The sequence below is a fragment of the Glycine max genome, chromosome 11 (genome assembly GCF_000004515.6).
Source record: "Glycine max cultivar Williams 82 chromosome 11, Glycine_max_v4.0, whole genome shotgun sequence".
NCBI lineage: Eukaryota > Viridiplantae > Streptophyta > Magnoliopsida > Fabales > Fabaceae > Glycine > Glycine max.
Window position 1 is genome coordinate 32,334,285 of NC_038247.2, and position 13,672 is coordinate 32,347,956.

Consider the following 13,672-nt stretch of genomic DNA (forward strand, 5'->3'; position numbering starts at 1 on the left):
TCAAGATCAAGTCTTGCCTCACAATGAAAGGTTTCAAGTCATTCAAGACACATGTAATCAATTACCAATACATGTAATCGATTACAAATGGTTTGAAAGTATGTAATCGATTACACATCATATGTAATCGATTACCAGAGACTATGAACTACCAGAGACTCTGAACGTTGGGAATTCAAATTTTAAATGAAGGGTCACAACTATTCAAGAAAAACAACTGTGTAATCGATTACACTAATTCTGTAATCGATTACCAGAGAGGATTTTCAAGGAATATCGCCAACAGTCACATCTTATCATTTGAATTTTGAATGGCCATCAAAGGCCTATATATATGTGTGACTTGGGACGAAATTGAAGATAGAGTTTTGCTTGGCAAAAGTGTCTTATCCTCTCAAAAGACAATGAGAGAGATTCCGAAAGAACTTCATTGTCAAATGCTCTCTCAAAAGAAATCCTTGGCCAAACACTTGCAAAATCTATAAGGATTCCTACATGATCTTTATTGCAATATTCTTCTCTTGAAGAGAGAATTCTTCTTCCATTCTTCTTATTCAATGAGATTGGTTAAGAGACTGTGAGTCTCTTGTTGTAAAGGATTCCTGAACACAAGGGATGGGTTGTCCCTATGTGGTTCAGACTTTGTAATGGATTTTACAAAGATAGTGGAAATCTCAAGTGGGTTGCTTGAGTACTGGATGTAGGCACGGGAAGTGGCCGAACCAGTATAAAATTGTGTTTGCATTCTCTCTTCCCCTATCTCATTTATGTTATTGCAATCAATTTTGCCTTGCATGTTTATAGAACATTATTAAATTGATTGTTGTTGCTTCTTCTGCATTCTAAGCCTATCCCTCTTAAGATTATTGAGGCCACAAGGTCCAACAATATCTGGATTCAATTCATGGTTGCGTGTCTTTCAATTTACTTGCATCCAAATATACTAATATTATAGGAGCCGTACACCCGAGTGGGTGTTGACCTTGGTCAATACTTTGCTACATGAGTTGGTTATGCCTTTTTTGGACTCAGGTGTTCTATAATACAAATTGAACCTTAACTCTAGTTTAGAACAGTTTCAATTTCAATAATGATGGAAAGGGGGGAAAAGATATTTGAGTTTGGGGTTTTATGCACCATACCTTTCATCCTCTTTCTTTTAGACAACTTTGTTTTTAGTTTTTACTAATAGGAAGAAAAGGAAAAAGATAATAAAAGGTAAAGCAACTAAATATTTAGTGGGATTATTCAAAAAAAATTATGAGATCGATTCTATCAAATAAATGATGAAATTTAATAGTATTTCAATGGCAAGACAATTGAGATATATAAGTCTAAGTTAGAAAATTAAATTAAAATAAATAAATTATCAAATTAAAACTTAAAATCATTAACTTTTCTCTTGGCAATTAAAATATGAAGTTTAATTGATTTGTGTTTTTGGGTAATGAGTCAATTTACATCACAATCATACGTAGTTAAGGATTTGCTATAATAAGACCAATCTATGGTTGGAATGATAGTTTGTCATGCATAACAGCCAAGTGCCAAAGACTTTTCGCACAAAAGTCTCTTGGGATGATGCGATCCATTTTGCGTCTTCGTGAAATCAATTAAAGATGGACACTTGTCATAGACATCTTGAGATGAAAAGGAGACAAGAGGCAAAAGAAGTCGAAAATGAAATAAGAATATACACGTGAAACGATCAAGTAACACAAATCCTTGTAATTGGAAGCTTAAAATTAAAACCATCCCCTGCAATGCAATTTTGCAGTGTTAGTCCTTAGATATTTGGATTTGGGTCTAGTTCAACCCAAAAAGGTAACTCAAAATGTAAAAATTGTCTTTTACTTATAAACTTTATTTTGGTCATATCATTAATCGATATAGTATTTCCAGCATGCAGTGCATACACACGACAGACTATTCTGTCCAGATTTAAACATGTCTTGACCCTTAAGCTGTATGGTAATATCTTAATTAGACTAAGAACCCAATGACTCTGGTCTGTACCTTCAATCTCTAATAACTGGCCACTAAGGCCAGATTTTAGTGAACTTGGAAGATCAAGTTTGAATACATTTAGTGAACTTGCAGCAATTTACACATAGTCCTTCAAGTGGACAGGACGTGTGGTGCCTCTCTTGGGCCTGCCTTCATGGACCTGAGGTACTGTGTCTGTCTCTTCCTGGGTGTTGCTATCAGATATTTTGGATTCTCTATTCTATCCTTCCCTTTCGTCAAAGAAGAAAAAAAATCTTGCTCTAATGGGAATTTATTGTGTTAGAATTATTTTCTGATAAAATTTATTAGTGGCTTGCATTCTAAATAGTACCACAGGTGCATCAATAATCAATTATCAGTTATTTTTACAATTCTAAAATAAAATTTTTTGTTAGTAATTAGTAGTAAAATCCTTTATCGTTGTTATGAATGGAACAATGATAAAAAAACACTTGAGCCATGTGGGAATGATATTATGAAAAGGAAGGGAAAAAGGGACATAGTGAGAACTTGGGTTCTGTGATGGGAATTGCATGGCAATCACTAATAGATATGTTGCCTCACACACACTCTTCGTTGCTTCTAAATTTTAGCAGTGATAAAGAGCCATAATTATCACTTTTTGTATTTTGAATTCACTATCTATCCCTATTGTTTTTCTTGCCCCTAAAAAGCTTTGTCAAATTTGGTATTACCTTCTTTCTCTTCTTAATAGTAAAAGGACTGATATGTCGAGCTACAGGTGAAGCAGTCTTCTAAAACTTTGCTCCCCTTGCAGGAGTTATAGTGCCATTAAGTTTGATGCTCTTTCTAGACATGGCTCTCTGGAAGTTCTTGGATGAACTCTTCTCGCGTTTTCTTGGCCAATTATCAAGCTCCTCACTACTACTAACTCTTCTTGAAAGCATCTTCTCTTTGGTGTAAACCTCCAACTCTTGCTCCAATTTTGATTCTTTGAGTTCTCTTTGAGCTATTTTTGTTTCCATCAATATTTCCTTCTTGTTGGCCTTGAGAGCTTCAATCCATGCCTCAACTGTTGCTACTTTTTTATCAACAATTTTTTCTGCTAAGGCTGCATGATTTGTTAGATACTCATACTCAAATTTTGAGATAGTGATCATGGAACTATGCTGTGCTGTGAAAGCTCTTTCTCTCATGGTACTCTCAGTAAGAGTTTTCAGCTTCTCTAAGGCTAGAGCTTCAGATGCTTTGGCTACTTCTAGCTCTTGCATGACGCCTTGCAACCTTTCCTCAGTCATGTCTATATCAAACTAAACGTTCTGATTTTCTTCCTTGGTGGCTGCAACCTCCTAGCTTACATCCTCATTTTCCTTTTTTGCTTCTTTTGTTTCTGTCTTCAGCTTTTCAAGAGTATGAGACAAACTCATGACTATGGATCTGTCCTTTTCCTCAGCAGCAAACACAACTTGTAATTTAGACTTTGCTCTCAAAATCTTGAAATTGAGATTTTGAACTGTTGACTCTACTTTCCCTTCCTTCTTCTTCAACTTATCTGTCTCAGCAGTGACATGCTTCAACTCATTTCTTATGACATCCAAAGAGGCCATAAACTGCAAACCTTCTTCTCTAACCAAAGCTAATTCTTTCCTAGCTGCCTTCGATTCTTCTGTTATAGTTTGTAACACTATAGAGTCTTCTGATTCCTCCCCTTTTTTGAATCTTCCTTCCAATTGCTTTGCACTCCCATCTCCTTGAACCCTTTTATCCATTTCCTTAACTGACTTTAACTCATTCTGCAAGAAATCAACATCTGATATTCTCATAGCCAATTTCATTTCAAGCTCCTTTGACTCATCAATCTCTTCAATGGCCTCCTTCCACTTTCTCATTGTGCTTTCCAATTTGAATGAAAATTCATTTGCTTCCTGTTTTCTCTGGGTCTCAATATCTGTCAGTTCTTTCGAAGCCTCAATCCGGGTAACGGATGGTGCGACCATCATATGTGTTCAGGTATGGGATACCTTTCTGGTCAAATTGCAATGACCTAACCTTGCAGAGCTTGAACTGCCATTTACACAACATACAAAGAATATATGCTAAACCATAACCATTAAGTAGGAAAAATTGTAACTCCAAAATGAAATAAAATAAAAAACTATAAAGTCCTGAAATTGACATTTTAAAGGTTCATTAGCATCAACACATTTGTTAGCCTTTATATAAGATAACTAAACACAACAAAGGTACACATTTTACCAGAGTTCGGACAGGAACTGTTTCTGCAACTAATTTGGTTAGGTCAATTCAAGCTCACATTTTACCATAGTCTATTCACAAGCCAGTGGAGAATGTTAGAAATAAGGGTTAACATTTACAATGTTTGTAATTCTGAGGACAAGACTACATTCTTAGAACATGAATAGCTGAGAATTTGTTAATATCCAACTACATAGACTTCAAGAGAGTTTGCTAAATGTATCAGATTCAAAATTGGTCAAGCTCAATAAACAATAAGAACTTTAGCATATTATTTCCCCCTGATAATGTAACATATTTTGGTTGCATAACATGAAACGGACTGTTATTCTAAAAATTGAGAAGTTGCAAACATACCCATGAAACCAGCAGGGTAAGTCTTGTCAGTCCTAACTTTGCCATCGACAAGAACATGTCGCTGCATCAGAATAGCAATGAGTTCACGGTATGTCAGAGCATACTTCAGCCGGTTTCGCAGAATTTAAAATCCCAAAACTGTATCTCCCTCTAATCTGAATCTCCCTCTTGTAAAACTGAACTATGCATTCTTCCTTCACTGGTAAAATCTACTTTTTTGTCCTCCCACACCACCTGTATAAGCTGCTCCTGTTTAGTGCTTCACTACAAAAATCCACCTCCAAAGCTGTCTATGTGTGTGTGTGTCTCTTAAATTAACACTACTGCCACACACAAACTGCAACCATCCTAATTTTGTGACCAATATACCCAATTAATGACCAATACACACACAAAAATGCACATACACACACACACACACACGCACACACATAGAGAAACACACACACAATCAAAGTCACACACACACACACATAGACACAGACACAACACACACATACACACAGAGAAACACACACACGGACAGAGACACACACACACATAGACACTGACACACACACACACATGCACCCACACACACACACACACACACACACACTCTGTCTCTAGCAATTCTGTTGCTAGTCCTACTTCTGTTGATCCCGTAGCAGATTCAAATTCCAACTCTAGTTCTCCTATCAATGCTGATTCTAGTCCTACTATTGAGCTTGCAGCTCCTATCTTTGAAGCTGGATGTACTTCTGTGCAAGCTAATTCTCCTCAGTCATTAGATTAGTCTCCTTCTGAATTTTTTCCGCAGTTAATTGTCATCGTATGCACATCAGATTAAAGTGTGGAATCCATTTACCTATGCTTAATCCAACTCTCTTACTTGCTCATTGTACAATGATGCCTTCTTAAATGGTTTTCTGCTACATGAGATTTCTAGCAGCGAGGAATAACCAAAGATGCTGCAGCAACGACTTCACCGAAGTCCCTATATTCTTCTTCACAGAGGCATCCAAATTGGCTTTCATAAAACATACAGTTGGCTGCTTCCATTTATGAATTTGGACATTATCATTTGATACCACTTCAGTTGCAGGCACAACTAAATTCTGATATTTTTCTAACAGTAGTCGCATGGGGACTTTCCTTTGTTGAAAACAGTCATTGGTTTCTTGTAAACCAGATGGTCCACAGAAATTGACAGATACGAGCCACTTCAATCTATAAACACCTGTCAAACTAGACCGAAAAGTCCATATCTTTCAGAGTTTAGATTAAAGGAAAATCTGGATAATAGATTCTAAAGAAATGGACATTACCTCTTCCTGAAGTAGGGGAGGGAGATCTTCTGTTGCTAGAAGGCTCAAAGCTTCCACACGCAACTTTTCTTCTTTAATGCCAGACCACGTATGCAAGGGCAAGGCCAATAAAAGCACCGTTAAGACGTTTGCAGTAGACGGGTGCATACCAATGCAGTGACCTTCATTAGAAAGACACAACCTACTTGGTTCCCTTTGACACAAAGGGACCAACACATCAACTCCTTGTTCACTACCACCACTAGTTGTAATAGTTCCTGAAACTAATGTTACTGGATTTTCACTATCAGCATTCAGATGTTTTACATCTATTTGACTACAATATTTTCCACCTGACAAACCTAGCCTACCACAAACAGTCAAAAGATCTGCTACTTGGCAACAAACAGGGGCAGTAAGTGCTGGTAACATATCTTTGTCACCAAGGTTTGCTAAAGAATTACAACATGAAATTTTAGAATCCAACCACCTTGTCACGTGTTTGAAGAGTCCAGTTGTTTGAATCTGTTCCAGTATGTTAGCCTGAAATTTCAAAGCTCTTAAACATTATGATTAATCATTTATTGGATTTTCTTCAATGAGATGAAGTCCCTAATTTTGAAAATAACACACATCAAAAGAAAAAATGTAGTGTGAAAACCTTGATAGCTAGCCTTCCTTTCTCATCCTCACTCAGTGTGAGATTCCCATCTTCTTGTCTGCAAACTTCAGCAATCCATGTTATTAACCCTCTCAATTCACTGGGAGGAGATTTAAAAGCATGAGAGAGTACTTCCTGAATGTCTTTTAGATCCTCTGACTTTAGAAGTTGAGGGACATCTTCGGTTAGAAATTTGGCAACACTGCTCCAACCTTCATGTCTACAACTCTGCAGATAGTCTTTAGGCATTTAATGTGATCTACAAGGAGAAATTATTTGCAGAGCATAAAAAAAATCTAAATATAGAGTTTTTGTTAATGTAGTAGAATAATGCACATGTTCAGCCATTATAGTCCTACAAGGGGAAAAAGATAGAATATTAGGCAGGATCCAGACCTTCCAATGACAAACCATATTTTTAACATGATCTTTGTTTGGCCAAGACTTGTTATTGTTCAATATAATTTCAGGAGAAGAAACTATCTTCTAGCTGGCCATACCATTATAATTTACAGCGAGTCAAATTACTTTTCCCTCTATTTAAAATTCATGATTTTCGAAATTTTATGTATGTTCTCCAATAGTTCAAGAAAGAATTAACCAGTAGCACAATACCACATTATAAAGTATAGATGGTGCTTTGTTAATCCTCGAAATAATCATGTACCTGAAATACAAATTTCCAAATATAAATGGAGCGCAAAAAGACTAGTTGTACAGGCTTAACAAACAGAAAGAGTTCATGAAATCATATCCTTTAATCATAGCAAATAGAAAGATATTTTTTTGGAAGGCCAAATAGAAAGATTTTAATGACACTAATACATTCAAATAGTACAATTTTTGAATTACACCAGCAGATAACTACTAATCAGATAAATATGGACAAAATATATAGAGAAACACAAGTTTAGTTTAGTGCATACAATCAAATTATCATTATGCCTATGATATGAGGTAAAGATATTTGTGACTTCCACCCTTTTCCCTCAGAAGTTCTACAACATGATTAAAATGAAACTTATAACCCTAAAAAATCCAAAAAAAAAAGGACTCAGAAGATATACATCTATTAGTAGCCAAGAAAGTTTGTGGAGACCACCTTCTCACAACCAGTGGGAAGGATTTCTCTTTTACTACCCACACTAGAATCCCATACTTCTAATGTAGGACTAGTGTCATACCCTGTTGGATCCTAACATTGGATCTTGGTTAGCATGTTGCTTTTGCTTGTATTATTATAACTTTATAACGATATTTACATCTTGGTTAGCATCTTGCTTTTGCTTGTATTTTTATGACTAGTCTCACAACTATTGATGTCGATATTTGTATGTTGTTGTACGTCATCAATGTAATTTGCTATATAAACAACTGTTGTTCATGCTGAGTGAACCTTAGATTCCCATTTGAGATTGCATGCAATGATTCTTGTGGACAGTTTGCATTAGTCATTGTATTTAGTCTTGAAATGTCCGTTTGGACAGTTTGGGGAGACTGGTATTTTTATGTTAGATTCATTCGTTAAGGTTATTATTATTTTGATTAATTTGATCAAATTTCGGTACAATGCATTTCACGTTGTTCTCTGAGTGCATACTTGATTATCGGGAAATTAATTTCACCGATGTCATGTCGTGTACTTGGAGACCAATGCAAAATGCTGTCGAAATTTAGTCAAAATTTTCAAAATAATGCTAACCCTGATGTTTGAAGCTAACATAAAAGACAGTCTTCCTAAATGGGATAGGGCCACACATATAAATAAAAAAGTGAGATTTTCATGCATGGAATTGATTAGATGGATCAAAGTTGGATGAATGAAAGTCGCATGAGCCTAGAATATGAGGATGGCGTCGAGCAGTTCTTGCAATTTGCTTCAGAAAGAGGTCGACCGAATGAAGAAGGACAATATTATTGTCCTTGCATCAATTGTTTGAATGGAAGACGACAACTACTGGACGACATACGGGACCATCTGTTGTGTGATGGGATTAAGAAGAATTACACGACGTGGATATGGCATGGTGAAGTGACTGACATGCAGAGTAGGTCCCAATCTGAACCGTTTAATGTACAAATGGGAGATCGCTTGGAGGACATGATTCGTGACCTTGGACAAGAGTCTTTCCAGCAAGCAGACACCATTGTGTGTGAAGGATTGCAGAGTGATTCAAAGAAGCCTTTGTATACGGGGTGCAAGAATTCCTTAACCCTGTTGTCTGCGGTGTTAAGTCTGGTTAATGTGAAGGCCATGTATGGGTGGAGTGACAAAAGTTTCACATCACTGCTTGAGGTAGTGCACAATCTACTTCCAGAGGACAACACGTTGCCTAAAAGTTATTATAAGGTGAAAAAGATATTGTGTCCGATGGGTATGGAGTATTAGAAGATTCATGCTTGCCCCAATGATTGCATACTATACAGGCATGAATTCCAAGAAATGTCAAAATGCCCTATCTGTGGGACTTCACGATACAAATTGAAGGATGAAGAGGAAAACATTTCTGATGAAAACTCCAATAAGGGCCCCCCAGCGAAGGTTTTGGGGTATCTTCCAATCATTCCAAGGTTTAAGCATCTTTTTTCTAATGAGGATGACGCAAAAGACCTTACATGGCATGCAAATGGAAGGATTTTTGATGGAATGCTCCGTCATCCGACTGATTGCTCGCAATGGAAGAAGATTGATGGTTTGTATCTGGATTTCGGGAAAGAGCCAAGAAATCTAAGACTTGGACTAGCCAGTGATGGAATGAATCCATATGGCACCTTAAGCACTCAACACAGGTCATGGCCAGTTCTGTTAGTAATTTACAATTTGCCTCCTTGGTTGTGCATGAAGTGAAAATACATGATGTTGTCTATGATGATATTGGGCCCAAGACAGCCAGGAAATGACATTGATGTTTATCTAAGTCTGTTGGTTGAAGATCTGAGAAAGTTGTGGGACGAGGGGGTTGTAGTGTTTGATGCGTTTCGCAAGGAGACATTCGAAATGTGTGCAATGCTTTTTTGTACCATTAATGACTTTCCAGCATATGGGAATCTCAGCAGTTACAGTGTTAAGGGTCATCATGCATGCTCCATCTGTGAAGAAAACACAAGCTACATACAACTAAAACATGGGAGAAAAATAGTCTACAATAGGCATCGCCGCTTTCTAACACCCAATCATCCTTACAGACGACTGAAAAAAGCTTTTAATGGAAGTCAAGAGCATGATATTGCACCGATACCGTTGACTGGTGAGCTGGTATATCAGCAGGTTCAACACCTAAATACTATATTTGGAAAGACCCAAAAGAAGGATAAAAGTAAGAGTTGCATATGGAAGAAGAGGTCCATTTTCTTTGATCTTCCGTACTGGTCTGATCTTGACGTTAGACATTGTATTGATGTTATGCATGTGGAGAAAAATGTTTGTGACAGTGTGATTGGGACGCTCCTTAACATTCAAGGCAAGACGAAGGATGGCTTGAATACCCGTTAAGATCTAGCTGATATGGGCATACGATCACAGTTGCATCCAAGGTCTGATGGGATGAAAATTTACTTGCCACCAGCCTGCCATACTTTGTCCAAAAAGGAGAAGATAAGTTTTTGTCAGTGTCTTCGTCGGGTGAAGGTTCCACAAGGATACTCTTCAAATATTAAGAGCCTTGTGCAGTTGAAGGAGCTTAAGCTTGTAGGGTTAAAGTCTCATGATTGTCACGTGCTCATGCAACAATTGTTAGCCGTGGCTATACGAGACATCTTGCCAAACAAAGTCAGGTTAGCCATAACTCGCCTGTGCTTTTTCTTCCATGCTATATGTAGCAAAGTCATTGATCCTGTCAAGTTTGATGAGCTGGAAAATGAGGCCGCAATTATATTGTGCCAGTAGGAGATGTATTTTCCCCCTGCTTTCTTTGACATCATGATTCACTTGATTGTGCATTTGGTCAGAGAAATCAAATGTTGTTGTCCTGTTTATCTACGGTGGATGTACCTGGTTGAGCGATACATGAAGATCTTTAAAGGGTATACAAAGAATCTATATCATCCAGAAGCATCTATTATTGAGAGGTACATTGCAGAAGAAGCCATTGAATTTTGTTCAGAATACATTGAGAAGGCTAAACCTGTTGGCCTTCCTGAGTCTCGGCATGATGACAAAGTGGGTGGTAAGGGTTCAAGAGGACTGCATGTGATCACTCCAAGTGTAGAACATTTGTTACAAGCTCACTTGTATGTCTTGAACAACAATAATGAAGTTTTGCCATACATACTTAAGCATGAAGGTTTAGTCGAACAGAATAATCCAAAAATGTCAAAGAATTGGGTGTTGAAAAAGCATAACAAGACTTTCTTTGATTGGTTTAAAGATATAATCTTTGCATATGAGAATGCTTCAGAAATATTAAGAAAGCTAGCAGATGGGCCTAAAAGAAATGTTATAACCTGGCAAGGATACGACATAAACAAGTATTCATTTTACACAAAAGCACAAGATGACAATAGTACAATGCAAAACAGGGGGTTCACCCTAAGGGCTGAATCTCAACACTTCGCAAGTGTGAATGAAGCCAATCCCTGTGTAGCTTCCATCCCTTACTTTGGGTTCATCGATGAAATTTGGGAGCTTAACTATGTCAAATTTACTGTATGTGTTTTCAAATGTAAATGGGTTGACAGCAACACCGGTGTGCGCACCGATGATATAGGATTTACGCTGGTAGACCTAAAGAAACTTGGTTACCACAATGACCCTTTCATCATGGCAGAACAAGCTAGACAAGTATTTTACGTGCAAGATCCTTGTGATGAAAGGTGGTGCGTGGTTCTCCAGGGCAAAACAATTGGTGTTAATGTAGAAGATGATGATTCATACATAGACACCTATGTTAGTCCTTTGACTGCACAAATCACTCCTAACGTTGTCAGAGAAGAAGAAGCTGACGACGTTCATGCTAATCGTAATGATCATGATGAAGGAGAATTGATTAACATCGTCTAATGTAATTTTCTATTTATATATTTGATTTTGCTACATTCATTTACATAAGTCATACAGTTGTTTTTTGTAATGTTTACTAAATTGAGTGTACTCAAACCAATCATATATGATTGGTTATTATATGATTTGTTTACTAATTGCATTAATGAAAACATGCATATATTTGATGAAAGCTTTGAAAATGGAACTAATGCCATTTCATCTTTTTGTATTCAGTGGATCTCATCAATTGTTTTCTGGAGAGAGAGAGAGAGCTCACGAAAGTAAGTAAAAAACAACTACACTTTTTTCTGATTGTTTAAAATTATATCTTAACCTGTTGCAAAATTTATTTATAACTTTGTCTTGTTATTTATGGATGGTTTACTCAAGAGGGAGTGAAATCAAGCATAATTCATCAGTCTTATAATAAAATATGAAAAATTTAGTCATATCTGTATCTTGTAAGTTTCCCAATTTGCCTTTAATCTATATTCGAATGGGCTGGGATAGTCAAAGTATTGAGTGTATTTAACATGCATTGGATTTGGTGTCTGGTAGATGTAGAAAACGATGTTTATAATAACCCTCCTGCCCTCAGTAAAAAACTTGAGGCATCGGTTTTTTGTTCTAGATGGCATCCTTAGGACTACAAACAGCTCATGTTTGTCGCCAGTTTCATCATCCACCACCCTTACTTTCTCTGGCTTCTCACGTTTATTGTTGTTAAACCCATATTTATGCTCTCCTCCCTTTATGTCTTGTTTTATCACAACTTTAGCCGAATCTCCTATCTTCTCTTGGCTTCTTGGCAAAAAAGAAACACTCCTCGCATTTGTTCCTTTGCCATAACAATGCTCTTCTCCTTCATGGTCATCAAGAATCATGCAGTCGCTGGCATCAACATTATTATTTTTCTCACTCATCTTGACCACAGTTGAATCTCCTGTCTTATTCTCCAATGACACACTTTGATGGCCTCTATCTCTTTTCTTCATATGTTCTAGTGCTTCAGCTTCATAATGCATAAAGCAATCTGAACTTTCCCAGTGATCACCAAAGGCTTCTGCATTAGCATTGACACTCTCCACCCTCTTTGCTTTATGCTTTTGTGCTGCATTCCCTGCTTCCTCCTTATAAATCTCAGATTTATTAGAGGTTGCACTAGAACAATTAGCACCAATCCGTGGCTCTTCCTCCTCTACCAGCTCAATATCTTTCCTTTCACCTTTTCTTTTGTAATCTAGTCCACTTTCAGTTTCACTCTCCATTCATCATTCTCACTTTCAGTTTCACTTTGAGTTTATTAATCATATGGTATCTTGAGATGTCCATCCTTTCTTCTCCAACTCTTGTCTCAGTGCCTGTCAGCAACCAAGATTTTTCATCACAAAAATATTTAGTAAGGGATTTGCATCCTCTGGAGTAAATACTCTCTTTATTGTACATCAAAAATATTCTTTATCTCTACCAATTAAAAAATATCAATGTATTACTAATCATAGTCAACCAAATTTACCTTCAGTTAAAATAAGTGACTAATTTAGAATAAAGTTAAAACATTTGAGACTCAAATTTAGTGAATCTACTTAAGTATAAAATGTTTGACATGACATGAAGGAAGGGGAGTATAACCCTGGAACCAACAATTTCTTTATCTAACTATAGAGAAAGCACATATTAATTATGAAATCATACCTTTATTCTTTTTCTGTTCACATCAAAATCAAAGTTTCCCAACCGAGATGCAAATCGATACTCCACAGTAGAACCCTTACCCGGTGGAAACCAGAACTGAAAAGGTAGGTGAATCAAATTAAAAAACCAACACTGTAAGAAATATTATTCTATTGATATGAACAAGAACAGTCATCATTTTCGTCACCATCATCAACAATCTCATCAAAGAAAGGATCTCTGAGAAGCTCAGCTGCAGAAGGCCTAGCCCTTGGCTGAGCAAGGCACTTCTCAATGAAAGCCTTAACCTTAGGATCTTTGACCTTGTTCAAGGCAGTAGGTCTAACTCCAGAAGACACCTTTTTGTATATCTTATCAACATTGTCACATTCACTATAAGGAATCTCTACTGTCACCAGCTCTAACACACACATCCCAAATGAGTATATGTCCACCAATTTTGTGTAGTCTTCATCGTATAAGTCTAGA

The 13,672-nt window shown here is 36.9% G+C and overlaps 1 protein-coding gene and 1 pseudogene across 1 annotated transcript; both read right to left on the reverse strand.

The window, feature by feature from the left end:
- Window positions 1-2,645: 2,645 nt before the first annotated feature.
- LOC100778288 (protein PLASTID MOVEMENT IMPAIRED 2-like) lies at window positions 2,646-3,965 on the reverse strand (annotated as a pseudogene).
- A 1,878-nt stretch (window positions 3,966-5,843) lies between these two features.
- Window positions 5,844-12,777, reverse strand: LOC100778828 (glutathione gamma-glutamylcysteinyltransferase 3). The gene is made up of 4 exons (XM_006591670.1): window positions 12,614-12,777; window positions 7,144-7,195; window positions 6,529-6,756; window positions 5,844-6,410 (listed from the first exon to the last, which is right to left on the reverse strand). The coding sequence occupies exons 1-4, from the start codon at window positions 12,775-12,777 to the stop codon at window positions 5,844-5,846; spliced, it is 1,011 nt and encodes a 336-aa protein (XP_006591733.1).
- Between the last annotated feature and the right edge of the window lie 895 nt (window positions 12,778-13,672).